Source organism: Pholis gunnellus, assembly GCF_910591455.1.
Source record: "Pholis gunnellus genome assembly, chromosome: 14".
NCBI classification, from domain to species: Eukaryota; Metazoa; Chordata; class Actinopteri; order Perciformes; family Pholidae; genus Pholis; species Pholis gunnellus.
This window is the reverse complement of record NC_136541.1, coordinates 15,009,188-15,022,996: the sequence shown is the minus strand read 5'-3', so window position 1 is coordinate 15,022,996 and position 13,809 is coordinate 15,009,188. Positions and strand designations below refer to the sequence as shown.

The 13,809-nt window shown below is 47.9% G+C and overlaps 1 protein-coding gene across 14 annotated transcripts in view; it reads left to right on the top strand.

The window, feature by feature from the left end:
- Positions 1–5,309: 5,309 nt before the first annotated feature.
- Positions 5,310–13,809, top strand: part of mbnl1 (muscleblind-like splicing regulator 1) — a 32,088-nt gene continuing 23,588 nt past the window's right edge. For 12 of the 14 annotated variants that reach the window (XM_079173106.1, XM_079173105.1, XM_079173102.1 and 9 more), the window contains exons 1-2: positions 6,376–6,522; positions 12,096–13,041. In XM_079173106.1, coding sequence (XP_079029232.1) covers positions 12,868–13,041 — 174 coding nt within the window. In that variant the 5' untranslated portion in view covers positions 6,376–6,522; positions 12,096–12,867. Of the gene's footprint in view, positions 5,516–6,375; positions 6,523–11,308; positions 11,666–12,095; positions 13,042–13,809 lie in introns of those variants that run through there. The other 2 variants (XM_079173107.1, XM_079173108.1) reach the window with 2 other exon arrangements.

Below are 13,809 nucleotides of genomic sequence, written 5' to 3'. Positions count from 1 at the left end.
GCACGGTCCGCCACTGATATTGAGACTACATAGGGGGTCCAAACCCCTGGGTTGGGAACCACTGCTTGATGGTATCAAATGTAATGGTGACATGTTGCTCAATAGTGCAGATGCCCTTTTTGAACCACATTTTAATTATTTTTTTTATTGCATAAAAGGTCACCGAAATGCCAGAAATAAGGCCTCTGAAATTGTCTAATTAATTTTCGAAGTTGACTTCATCTTCAAGCTTCAAGTCTGTAATGCGATTTATGTTTGCGACATGAAGCGACACGCAGAATCGTTGAAATATATGTGGTCTCATATTTGAAAAAGAGACGGAGGCTGCAACTTGTCTTGACCTTATTTGTTCATGGTAAACATGCCAAGGTTTTCATAATTGATCTAACAATGATGTATTCCTCTCAGCAAATTCAGCGCGCTAGCCATCATGTAGTGTGTTGCACATTACCTGCAACCTGCTCAGTATGTTGTGTTTTTTTCTGCCGATGTGATGCTGGTTAGCCTCCCACTCTCCTCTCTGCTGTGCTGTCCAGCGTGATTGAGCGCGTCTCTTTCTCTATGCTGGCAGCCGGAGACAGGTGCTGAGTGCTGCTGAGTGTTGCTGTATGTGTGGGCTTCAGTGACCTGGTTCAACATTCCAGTGATGGTTTGATAGACACTGTCCTTTTGGGGGGAGGAGGAGGAGGAGGCCAAATGCCCGCACCGGCTTCACAGAAGACGTACCGAGGGGGGGGGGGTTGCGGGGGGTAAGTGAAATCCACGGGAGGATTGTGATAGCATGCTGTAAGTCTCTTTTCTGTTGAAAGCAGCCTTTGCAGCACCCCCCACTTCCTGATTCTAAAAGCTGTTTCACTGCTTATCTCTCAGGCTGCAAACTTAATGGCACTTCCTCTTTTTACACACTCACCGGCTGCGTCAATGTGTGTGTGTGTGTGTGTGTGTGTGTGTGTGACTTTACGTTAGATGCAAAGTGCGCACAGTTGTGAAAATGGGGGGGGGAGAGAGGAAGTTATAAAAAGGGGATGCAGAGAGAGGCGGGGAATAACAAGGTGACCATATTTGGCATCAGCAGATAATGCAAGCAGAAGATGCAAATGAGATAAGAGCGGTTGTCATGGAGACTTGATGTTGCGCAGTGATGGTTCGTTGTAAACCTGACCACACTTGTGGTATGGCCGTTGCCAAGCAGAAGGTGCTATTACGAGAGGGAGAGAGTGGTGAGAGTGAGAGGAGCAGAGGCATGAAGATGTTAGTGCATCCCAGAATGCATTGCGTTAGTGTGACCTGTGTTGAAGTGACTTGGTCTGTCCCAGTGGCGCGTCAGCGATAGAAAGACAAACAGGTAAGCATCAATTTCTGTTGACAACTTTAAATTACTTTATTTTTTTTCTATAGATTTGTTGTATATGATTTTTCGTGGCGAGTCCCTTTTTTCAACAAACTACATTTTCTCTGATATTCTGCAAAGACGTAAGAGTGTCAGTTGTAGGAAAGCCAACATTTGCAGTATTTTTCTTTTTTATAGAAATTCGTAAAGAGATACACATTTTGTAAGAAGTTTGGGATGTAAAGAGAGTTTATTGGATGTTCACGGCAGTATATCTGCAGGCTACATTTAGATAGAAAAAAAACGCTCGAAGCTGAAGTGGAAAGCCTCTTTGCAAAGGGTCTTTCCATTCGTTTTCATTTTATCTCCAAGATAAGCTTCAAGCTTGAACACACACACACACACACTCATACTCATACTCACAACGGTGTCAGATGGGGACAAGACAGTGTGCTATTTCCTCTGTCTGTGTTTCAAACCCGACAGCTTGAACTGCACCTGCTTCCCCTCACTGCGTCAAAGTGGAGGGAAGTTAAGAGTAAACCACAAGTACGCGGCATGGTGCTCACTAGAAAATGAGTTATTGTGAGCTTACACACACACATGTTGTACCATTCTCATGTACATGTTTCTAACATCTTTGACTGTGTGGGACACTGCCCGCGTATTCTAAAGCAACACATGAGCAGAAGTTGCTTTAAGTGTAGAAGTTCCCTCGAACGTGACCAATGGGGGGAAAATGGCAGTCATTGAACGCAGCTCCTTAGCTGTGGGCCTTTTTTTCGCCAAGATTGTGTACCGCTGCAGTTGTTGCTGTGATGGTCTGTAATGGGAGTGTAATGTGTATTTGCGGCCTTAGTGACAGATGAGCCGTCAAGAGTTTGGCGCACGAAAGCTCTGGGACATTTCCTCGGCGGAGTGAGAGTTCGCGTCAGCCAGCCAGTCACATTTGCAGAGGGCCGGGAAATAGCAGAGCGCTGAGATGATGGCTTAAAGGTGGAAAGTCGCATTCATCAGGGAGGAGGGAGAGAAAATAAGGGTCGGAGAAGGTGAGGAGTTAGGATCTGGTCACCCATGCCAGACTGTGTTGGTTCAGGGTTCATGTGATCCAATGCTAGAATAAGAGTGTGAGGGAGTTTCTGGAATATTCCGAGCTTCCTCGTAACATCGCTCTTCTAATCTACTCTTTAGCAATACAAAGCCTCTCTTAAGTTTGTTGCAAAAGACAGATGCAACCGAAAAATCTATAAATGACCATAATGCAAATTGATAAGATTACAAGGGTTTCTTCCCCCCCTCTATGACTAGTTCACTGATCTCGATGTGTGTATTTGGTGGAATTCCCCTTTAACTACGCCACGTACACACCTCTTCCTGTTTTCAGTTGGTTGTGTATGTGAATAGTTGACTCAACCCCAGGGTGTTGATTCCTGTTGTGCTTTGCTCATACCTCTACAGCCCTGCGGCCTCATTAATCTCCTAGAGAACAACGGTCACACCATCCTCTTATCTGTGAGACACACGCGCAAACGTATGACTTCACTTCAAAGAAAATAAAATAACTAGAAAAGGAGTAACAGGCCTCTGTCATACATCTGATCGGATTATATGCCGATGAGCAAACCATCTGGAAACTGCAACGCTGGCTTTGTGTTCATACCTCTGAGTGGACCGGGGGAATATGGATCTTCTGGTTGTGACAAATAGACGAATGCCTACGGTTGTTCAGGGGAAATTTAGTGGACTTCAGTGAGACAAAGTGATGAAAACACAGACTTATAGAGGACATAGTGTACGCAGGATGACAATGAATAGGAAATATGGACTGTCGGGGCAGTAAAAGAGAGACGCAGAGACAGAAAGGAGCAGAAGCTCTGGCGTACACTCAGCTTGCAGAGGGGAAATTCCACGTCAGTGTCTTGAGTTTCGCAGAAAGATCTTTGGAGGCGTCGCTAACGTGTCTCCTATTGAGCCACAACGACATCAATCACCGGAATTTCTTCATTATGGGTCAAGGAGAACTCCATGTGGAGGTCGGAGTGACCCGCCGCTTCCATTGATCAGCAGTCAGACTGATTGGTCTGCTAATCTAAAAGGCACACTGTACGTGTTCCAGCAGGGGAATAGATCTCCTCCCATCGCTAACGAGTGACAGTCGAAAATAGATGCCGGCATGCACTTTGCCGTTGTGGCTAACAATGGCAAAATAGTACAATGGCACCCTATGACCTCCTCACGCCTGGGGTATACGGGACACGGGGCTCGTTGCACCAGAATGTTGGCTAAAGGGTTAGCGCTGCAGCTGATGGGGCTCCACCACAGATTGTCACCTGGGGTTTAAGGGCCCGCTGTGTAAATTAGAGATAACTTATCACCAGCTTTATATTAAACAGAGCTGTGCAACACTGAGAGAGAAGGAAGGGGTGCAGCAAAAAGACAGGCGTGACATACGTACACAGGAGAAGCAATGGGACATAACTTTCAGTTTTTCTCAGTAGTAAGCATACAGGGTTCTGGTGTGAGTGTGAGGAATGTTCTCTCTCTTTGTAAATGAAAAGACATTTCAAAGCTTTTCTTTTCCCTTCAGGCAGCATTGTGCACAAAGCACTTTCTCCTTGATCACAGTCAAATGAAGTGAGTCACGGACAATATACGGAATCAGACGGAGAACTTGGCGTCAGCGCGCAGCTCAAGATCTGTAAAGATTCCCGCAGACGCCAAGGCCGCTATCTCCATGGCTACCGGATATTGCAGCATCAGGTCCAGATCAAATTCTTGGAGGCTCCTTCAGCCTCTCCGGCTTTGCAGTCGATGCAAAGGTCTCGGTGGCAGACGCCTCGAGTCAACTGCAATACAGGAAGCAGTGGCCTCAATTTGGTCTCGTTTAGCCTTTTTTTTTTTTTTGCTTAACCTGCAACCAACCTGCACCGGCTGCATCTTTTTGAATAGCCGTTTCCAGATTATCCTCACACTTTGTGTTATTCTGAACGTACCGCCACTTTAGTCCAATTTGATTAAGTGCTGTTCACTGTGTCCTGCTTTTTTTTTTTAGTGTAGGCAAGAGCTGCGGGAGTGTGTGGCTGAGCGTATAGGTGTGTGAGGGTTTGCTTGCCACAGCAGAAGAGGGGATCCTGACAGAAGCCAGACTCTCCTGTAAATCTCTGTCCATAATTCTTTCCTCCTCACAAATGAATCCATTCATTCTATCGAGCTGCTGTTTTTCTCCTTACTCATCATTACCTCATTAAATCCCTTGTTCCTGTCTCACTCTTTCCTCTCTTGGCTGTATTTAACATCACTACGCCAGCTTTCATGTCTGATTCCCTTCCTCAATCTGCATGGCATTTCCTTGCTTCCATGTTTACTCTTTTCTCTTTCTTTACATTCTTGCTATGCTCTTCCAACATTTTTCCTTCCTCCCTCCCGCTCCCCTGTCTCTCCTGCCTCAGTATTCACTGGATAAGCAAGGGCAGTGTTGCTGTAACTGAACCAGCACTTCCTGGTGTTGTTTTAGGGGGGCGTGGCCAGCCTTCAGCGAGGAAGAGAGGGAGGGAGAGGGGACTGCAGGATCTGTATGTGCCCAGTGCAGTCAGGGCTCCCTCCTCTTCTTCTTCTTCCTCCTCCTCCTCCTCCACCACAGCTGTTGCTACTGCCACCCAGCGAGCACCACTTTCCTCGGGCAGCAGACGGACGATCCAGAGGCTGGTGAGTCAGTAGAGACACAGCCCAGCCCGTCTCAGCGCAGCTCAGTACAGCCACTTCAGGAGGCAGGGGAGGGGAGACACTAGCGCACACAGCCAATGCTGCAACGTACACACACACACACACACACACACACACACTCACACAGACAGACAAAATCACACAGGCAAACACTCCTCCTCTCTCTCTCTCTCTCTCTCTCCCTCTCGCTCTCTCCCCGTGGTGCTCGGCTCCGCACAGCTCCTCTACTCATTCGCTGCCGATTCACTCGCTTTGCCTGTCTTCTGCCAGTCGCTCTGCCTTGCTGCGCTCTGCCTGCCTGCCTGAGAATGGTCCAGCCGGTGCCTGGGGGTCTGCTGTCGCGGCCTGTCTGAACACACGCATAAACACAGAGTCAATCGACACGCGGAAGCAAACACTCACACACTCACACACACACACACACACACACACACACACACAAACTGGAGAGCAATGTGAGAGGTAAGAGCTTGGTTCATAACCCTCCTCCTTGTCTCATTGGTTGATCTTTCCTTTCCTGTGTGTGCTGCAGTCTTTACTTCCCAAAGTAAGCGCCTGTGCAGTGGAACATAGGTAGAGATATGGGGATTGTTTGCTTTAGTGTCTGCCGTATGTCTGTGTGTTCAGTATGTGGGCCAGAGGGTTAACCTCGATTTGTTACGGCTTGTTTTATAGATACATGCTCACACACACACTTGCACGCACAGTAAGGCACATTCTTGGCTCAAAGCAGACTGTCACACAATAGCTACTTCCTGAGGGTAGCGCTGGTTAACAGGAGAAATTTGCTGGTGTGCGTGCGCACGCGTTTGTGTGTGTGTGTGTGTGTGTGTGTGTGTTTGGAGGGCCACGGTTGTTCCAGGAAGCAGCGAAGAGGATCAATAGCTCGCCCACTCAGCTTTCATTCCCTCCGTCTGACTCAACGTTGGACATGTTAGGAGTTATCCTGCAGGGCTCGGTTAACAAGGAGGATGGTAGAATGTGATTCTCTTGGATCACTCTTCCCTCCCTTGCTGCGTCAGTGTAAAAGGGGGGGAAGCATGGTTTTGCATGTGTGTGTGTGAGTGTGTGTGTGTGTGTGTGCCGTGCAAGGCAAACTCCCGCCCCGCTGCATGTAAATTACGTGTGACATGTGAGGCTGCTGCTACCTTATATGGTGAGCGCAGTATTTCAGTACAGTCGGATCTTGCCAGGCATTCCGGGTCGCGGGAGGCGAGAGTGTGTGAGAGGGTGACTCTGTCTGTGGGAGTGTGTACTTTAGTTTGTGTGGGTGTGTGTGTGTGTGTGTGTGTGTGTGTGTGTGTGTGACTAAGTGAGTGTTTTCATGCGTCTGACAGAAGGGGGAGTAACTGAGAGAGAGGAAGAAAGTTGAAGACAGAAAGAAAGAGGGGGAAGAACGAGAGAGACAGGGTGAAGGAGACCCAGTAAATAAAGGGATTTTACTGTCCGATTTGTTAACTGGAGTGGAAGTAAGTAGTCTTGTACTTTATTAAGGCTTTGGGAGATAACGTGAGATGTGTGTCTTTCTTTACTGAGTTAAGTTTAGTTTGTCTAAGATTAACGGGGTTTTCTTATGTGCGATAATATCCGACTATTTGGCCGACGCAGTCCTTTCAATGTTTTGTTGCATTCATTCTGTCAGAGAGTCCAAAAGACTGTCTGAGTAACAGCAAGGCATGATTCTGCTCGAGTCCATCTGGTATGCGAAAGCCAGGGGATCTTCAGAGCTTTAAACTTTAGCCTTCCTTCTCTCCCCTCTTTCTTTGTCCCTCTCCTCACCACCTCTGCCCTCCTCCCCCTCGCCTCTCCGGGTTTCCTCCTGGTGGTGGTGGTGTGGCCGCGGTTGGGGCGATGATGAGGAATGTTGTTGTTGTGACTTAGGGGGATTCAGGGTGGCTCAGACAGTAGCACACACACACACACACACACACACACAAGTATGTACACACATGCAAGCATGCGCAACGCAGACAGATGTGTGGCAGATTGCATTGTTGAGACTTTTCTAAAGTAGCTCTGCTGTTGGTAGACTATCACTTTCTGACTAGCAGAAGCTTGAGGAACGTGCTGCTCGTTGTCAACGTCAATATTATGGCTAATAATGCCGAAGATGATGTTGCTCTCACTGTGTATTGATGTGTGTGTGTGTGTGTGTGTGTGTGTGTGTGTGTGTGTGTGTGTGTGTGTGTGTGTGTGTGTGTGTGTGTGTGTGTGTGTGTGTGTGTGTGTGTGTGTGTGTGTGTGAACTCTGGCGCAAATTGCTCCGCATTTCACGTGTGTTGCCCCTGATCTAGGATCTGCCCTACAGACAGGATTATGTGCATGGCTGAGTCTGCGCTGACAGGTTAAGCCTTTATTACACGAGGGCTCGTCTGTATGTTCCTACCGTGTTACGACCACATTTCAACCCCCTCTCAGCAGCAGTTTGACACGGCTCTGGCTGAGTGAGACACCATCCACGTCGCGTAAATTCCAAGCTAAGCTCAAGTTAATTGACTTCAACCGATGTCAGAGACACGACAAGTCGTTAACTTCTGCTCGTTTCAGTAATAATTGTTTGTCAGAATACTGCAGTATAGAGGAACAAAGCCAGTGTCCACCTGGAACCCCACAGCAGGGATAACAAGCAGGGCGAGCAGCACGTCCGTGGAGTCAGTAATAAGTGTCTGCTCATTTGGTTTTGCTTCTGTCCAGAGGTACACGTGTCAACACAAGCCTGTCCTTGTTGCAGGAGCTCCTGCTTACAGCCTGGACAACTTAAACCGCTCCATCTCTGAAGCAGAGACATTTAATAACACACTCCCTGCCCCAATAGTCACATTCCCTCACTCACAGTCCCGATACCTCGCTGCCTATAGCCTTTGTCTCCATCATTGTGACCGCTCTGGGTCTGTTTGCCATCGGCACATTACAAGCAGGTCCCAATACAAGCCAGCTGTACATTAGCACGGCCTGTCCTGCAGGAAAATCTAAATGATACAGATATATTCTGTATAGATAGACAGATCTGCACTCATCCCTGGCTTTTGCTATGTTTCTCATTTATTCAGGTTTTTCCTCAAATGTGTAACCTGTCTATGTGTGTGGAAACTAGCCTTCACTTTGTCCCAGCACATTGACACAGACAACATAAATGTGAGCCAATGAGACACTCATTAAACCGTAAGGCCAGCCATTATCCTCATTGACTTTACGACATCCTTGCACACACACAAAGATGCAGTGTTGCACACACAGTCAGATATTCACCACAGCTTAAGAATACCCTCTGTCAGGACACATAGAGGTTTGTGTGTTTGTATAGGTTAGCATTTGTGTCTTGTGTGTGTATGTGTGTGTGTGTGTGTGTGTGTGTGTGTGAATAGCTCCGTCCATGTATGCTAAACAAGAGATCTAATTGTCTCTCGGAGGTTTGCTCTCAGAGGAATCAATAGGCATTGTTTGTTGCGCGTTCCTTCGCCTAAAACTCACTTTCAGAACCACGTTATTTAAAAATATAAGTCCGTTAAACTAATAGTCGAGAGGAGACGACGACTTGATACTGATGGCGACAAGGAGGTCAATGACAATACCGACAATGGTGGTACTCAAGTTAGCAAGAATTTACAGAGATTATATTTTTGCAGCCCCTTGTGGTGCACGGCTGTCCATGTGAACTTATTTCATCTATAACCTCCACTCATAACAAACCAAACTTAAGTATGGATACATTGCGTATTAATCTTTTATTTTGAATGCAAGCAATGTGCTGTTGCCCTCTTTGCTTATTGCATGCAGACCTCTCATCCAACATGAAAGGTGGCATCACCAAAAGAAATGCAGTTAACACGCTCATGTGTATCTGAGTGTATGTAAAGGTCAGTGAGCAGAGTATTGACTGTATTCTGAGCACATGGAGCAGCAGGAGCTGAGACCTGGGGTGTTGCGTTTCCTCCAGCGTCCTCCACCGAGATGACCTGTCTCAGCACACTGTCACCCTGACTCCACCTCTGTCAATATGCTGAAACCACTCCTTTCACTGAACAGCAGCAAGCCAAAAAATAGACGGACGGCCCTTTCTCTGCAGTCAAAGCGGAAAACTGGAGCTCGGGCCAGAAGCTGTGGTTTGTTAGTTAGGTTGCCATGTCAGATATAACAAGTAGCATTTCAGCCTAATCTCTACTCGTATCTCATCCGTTAAGTTGTTGTTTCGTATGCGATTACGAGTTAGTCTCCAGTTACTCGTGACCTGTGGTGTGAGGACGTGCTGAACTTGACTAATGAGGCGCCACTCTCCCCATTTTTCAGGAAGTCTCACCATAACTGTGAGCCATTCTCTAGTATTTAGTCACAGCTTCAAGACCGGACCGGGTTAGAAACAAGCTCGAGCTTTTTCAATCAGTTGAGACATGCCTTGATAACGAAACTCTGTGTTCAAGAAAACAGTCTAATGTCTGTGCGTCATCCCTCATAGTCCACCGTCCAAATCCGTGACAGTTGTGCACAGTTTGCGCTTTCATTGGAGGTTAAGCGTGTATTCGCGTCTTTCACTCGTTGACAACAGATTTTGTTTTTGTGACTCACAACCAGGAGAAAGTAAATGACGGACAGGCTTGCTTTTCATGTCGGTAACCGTTTGTGCCATTTAGGCATGAGGTGGTGTCACATGACCGTGAGCTGATGGTGATCTGCTGATATTGAAAACAGACACTTCCTCTTCTCTTCTTGCAGCCTTGTAATGTTTCTGCCACGTGTCCTAAAGGTCGATAGGAAGTATACGGTCTCTCTCTCTCTCTCTCTCTCTCGCTCTCTCTCTCTCTCTCTCTCTCGCCATCTTCCCTCTCCAGTGTGGTCGACCTTGCACCATGCATGCGAGACCTTGGAGTCTGAGGGAGTGCTGCTGAGGATGCTGGAAGAGAACGCAGGCCAGACAGTCGCATTGAGGGGCGCAAAGGCAGAGAGGCAGTGGATGGAGTTGGGGGAGGGTGGGGGAGAAAAAAAAAACAAGACGACCAAAGCAGAGAAGGATCCACTGGTTAAAGCAGCCTAAATTCTATCGTTAGAGAAGATAAGTAGATGGTATTAATAAGTCATCTATTTGAAATGGATGCAGGGAGCGCAAAGAGCACCAACGGTTAAGTGGAATTAGATAGAGGGAGTGGCACGCTGACAAGAAAGACCGCGGAGATGAAGAAATCGATAGGGGAAGGACACCCATGTCCAGACATGATAGATCATAATGAGCGCTCATTATCACTCTGGCACTGTCTTATACCACATTGTCTGTCTCTCACAGATATGTGCTCATCTGACTCTAATAGAAACAGATTAAAGCAGGCAGACAGAGAGAGGGGTGGGGGTTCTGGCATCAAGTCCTCACATTCTCTCATTTGATTGAAGACAGCCCCCGTGGCACCTTCAATTTACGACATTTTGTGATAGATATCTCTCTCATCCGCCACATTCATTCATCCAGCTGTGGCTTGAAGTTCAGTCTGATGAGCTCAGAGATGATCCTCGCTCACCTGAACTCAACTTAATACAAAGTACATTCGGGCAGTTAAAACTGCCCTATCGGACTGAGCCGTAGCAATAAACACGCGTCAAACGGCAACACCATATGATGTTATCCGAGGGCATGCAGGGTTACACGGAGAGATTAGACTGACTCGGCATTTTCACAGCAGTGAAGATAAAATGATGAAATTTTATTCCAAAACACAAAGTTCAATCCAGCCACACTTTGTCATGTTATTATTGTCCACCCTCTAAAGTGAATGATATGGAAGATGTGTGCACACCAAAGGTCGCTCGTAGCAGTAATGCTACCTTTGCTATCGTAGGGGTCACCCAAGGTGAAACTACCCCCACCCCTTCACTCTGTAACATATATCCACGTTGCTGGCTCATCATGACCCGGGCTGCACTGCTGCAGGGCTCTGATATAGTGTGTTGCAGCGTTGCAGTGCCGTAAAAGCTAGCAGCGCTTCAGAGCATTGCTGAAGGTGCACATGCTGTTCTGGGAAAAGCGATTTCTCTACACAGGGTGTGGTGAGTTACCCCGCCTGTGAGATAAGAGCCGACCGGGCCCACGGGAGCCCAGTCATTCAAATTCCCCGAGCAAAACCCCTGCACAATGGATTCACCACAAATAGAAAGCACGGCCAAAAGTGTATATAAACAAGTTAAAAAAAAAGCCACTCTCTTCTGCATTTGAGGATCGAAGTTTGGTTTAAGAGTGAATTACACAGATTGAAATGAGTTTATGGACAATAATATTATCTGGTATCTTTCATGAAAGTTGAAAGAAATGTGTCATTTTTTCGCGAGAAATCAGGTATAGAAATAGTGAGTAAAATTATTAGTTCAGCCTCTCTCTCTCTAGTCTCTCTCTCTCTCTCAGGTCAGCCTCCTCTTGGCTCCTCCCCCTGTTCTCACCTGGCGCTCAGCCCAGAATGTTGCTGCAACTCTGCAAACTCTCATTGGTCCTCACTCTCACAGCGCTTTGCAAGAAGGGAAATGACTAACCTCTTCTCCCTCCTGCCCTGCCTCGACTTCCCCTCCGCTTTCACTCTCCTCCTTTTCTTTTACCTCCGAGCACATTTGCAATGGCCGGCTTTGCTGTACTCGACTGTAAGTGATACGGGATTTGATCGGATTTTCCTGCGTTGACCAGAAGGAGTGGAAAGTTGTGAATGGCTGCTTTGTGCATGTCCGTGTGTGTGTGTGTGTGTGTGTGTGTGTGTGTGTGTGCGTGTGTGTGTGGCGTGGCGTGATGAGTGTGTGTGTGAGCACCATGTGTGTTCAGAGCGCAGGGCGGGTGAAAGTTGTATTTGTTTTAGCTGACACCCCTGCATTACTGACATTTTTACACATTCTTAATTCCCACAGAGCTTAGCAGCAGATTAAAAAAAAAATGCTGCAGGTCAGAAGCTCCTCTGGAAGATAAATGAACGAGTGATAAACCTGAATGTGTTCTTTGGATGCGTATCATCAACCCTAATCTTTCTCTCCCTCCTCTCTCTCTCTTTATCTTTCTCTCTCTCTCTCTCTCTCCCCCCAGAGGAAGTGCCTTCCCTGATGTCTGCTGCAGCTTCGACCTGCTTCTACAGCTGAAGCTCCACCCTCCCTCCCCCCCCCACCCCGCCTCGCTCGCTTGCTGCCACGGTAACACGAGTACCCACCTCGCAGCCTACGCTCCGACCTGCTCGTCCATCCTCCACCATCACCATCCACTCCTCGCAGCAGGGGCTCCAGCCTCCGCTCGCCAGCTGACCAGCCTTACCGCAGCAGCCCCGACACACCACCAGGCCCGCGCAGCATCTCACCCACCTTGCCTTTTAACCTCCGCCTTCAACCCTCTACGCCTCCGCTCGGTCCTCAGTGTCCGTGACCTTCCTGTAGCAGGCTACACCCAGACTATCACCTTCGTTGCCTGCTCCAACGCACCGAACCAGAGGGCTCTCGGTTTGCCTCGTCGGCTTGTGAATGTTTTAGGTGAGTTCGCTCTGCAGGCAAAAGTCAGGCCCGCGAGCGGCTTCGGCACTGTTAGGGCTGAGTCGTCTCCTGGATACAAACCCGCCCGCTGTGGTTGATTGATCGTGGGAAAGATCTCCAATAACATTCGTCCTGCAACATTTCACTTTGGAAAAAGGAGGCCGTTTCAATCAAAAGTGACTTCCTTTTTGAATGTTTCATTTCAACGTCACAGACTTCCACCGCAGTTAAACAAAAAGACCTTATAGCTGTGGATTAAAAAAAAAACACTAGAGGTACTTTTATTCACGCTCGGGACAGATTTTCGGCTCGGAATAACTTATTGCCGGCGTGTTGCCATGGCGATGAACATGGCACACATCCGCGACACAAAGTGGCTGACGCTCGAGGTGTGTCGGGAGTTCCAGAGGGGCACGTGCTCACGCTCGGACCAGGAGTGCAAGTTCGCTCACCCGGCCAAGAGCTGTCAGGTGGACAACGGACGGGTCATCGCTTGCTTCGACTCACTCAAGGTAAGAAGGGAGAAGCGGTGAACAGGGAGATCTCAGACGCAGATTGTCCCACAGATAAGACACCGAGCACATCGTCTGATAGGCTAGAATATATGGAGTTACACTGGAAATAGCAGTTGTCTAGAGCACACCATCTGGATACGGCATGTGCTCTCGTTGATCCCACCTACTTCTGGTCAGGTGACGAACATGTGATCAAGGGTACAGAGGGGGGGGTTGCAGCGTTTTAGATTCAGGAAGCAGAAGTCAGGCGGTAACACTGCACTGTGGAATTTCTAGAACAGGCTGAAGTGTTTTGGCGGGTGTTTACTGCGCTCATTTCAGCAGTCATGGAGGAGTCACATTGCCGACTGATCACACTGTCGGTAAACAACACTAAAGACTGAATCACCGCGGTCCCTCTGGAGGTGAAAAACACTGCAGTGTGCTGGCGCTTGAACACAGATGAATAGGCTGTCACATGTACAAACCCATACGGATGCCCTGAGCACAACACGTTTCAACAGCTAGAGAGGAGCGATGCGGTAGCGTCATCGTGTAGCTCTCACTCAGTTAAACAATTTCCTGCGCAGAGGCCTGGGGGCAGTTAGAGGGGGTTTGTTTGTGTCTCTATATGCGTATGTGTTTTAGAGCGCAGTCGGGGGCAGATTTGGGGCACCGCATGCAGTAATTTTCCATTTTTAGGCAGCAGCAGAAAAGCAAACACCTCTTCTTCTTTCTCTCTCTCTCTCTCTCTCTCTCTCTTTCACAATCTGTCTTTTTATCGGA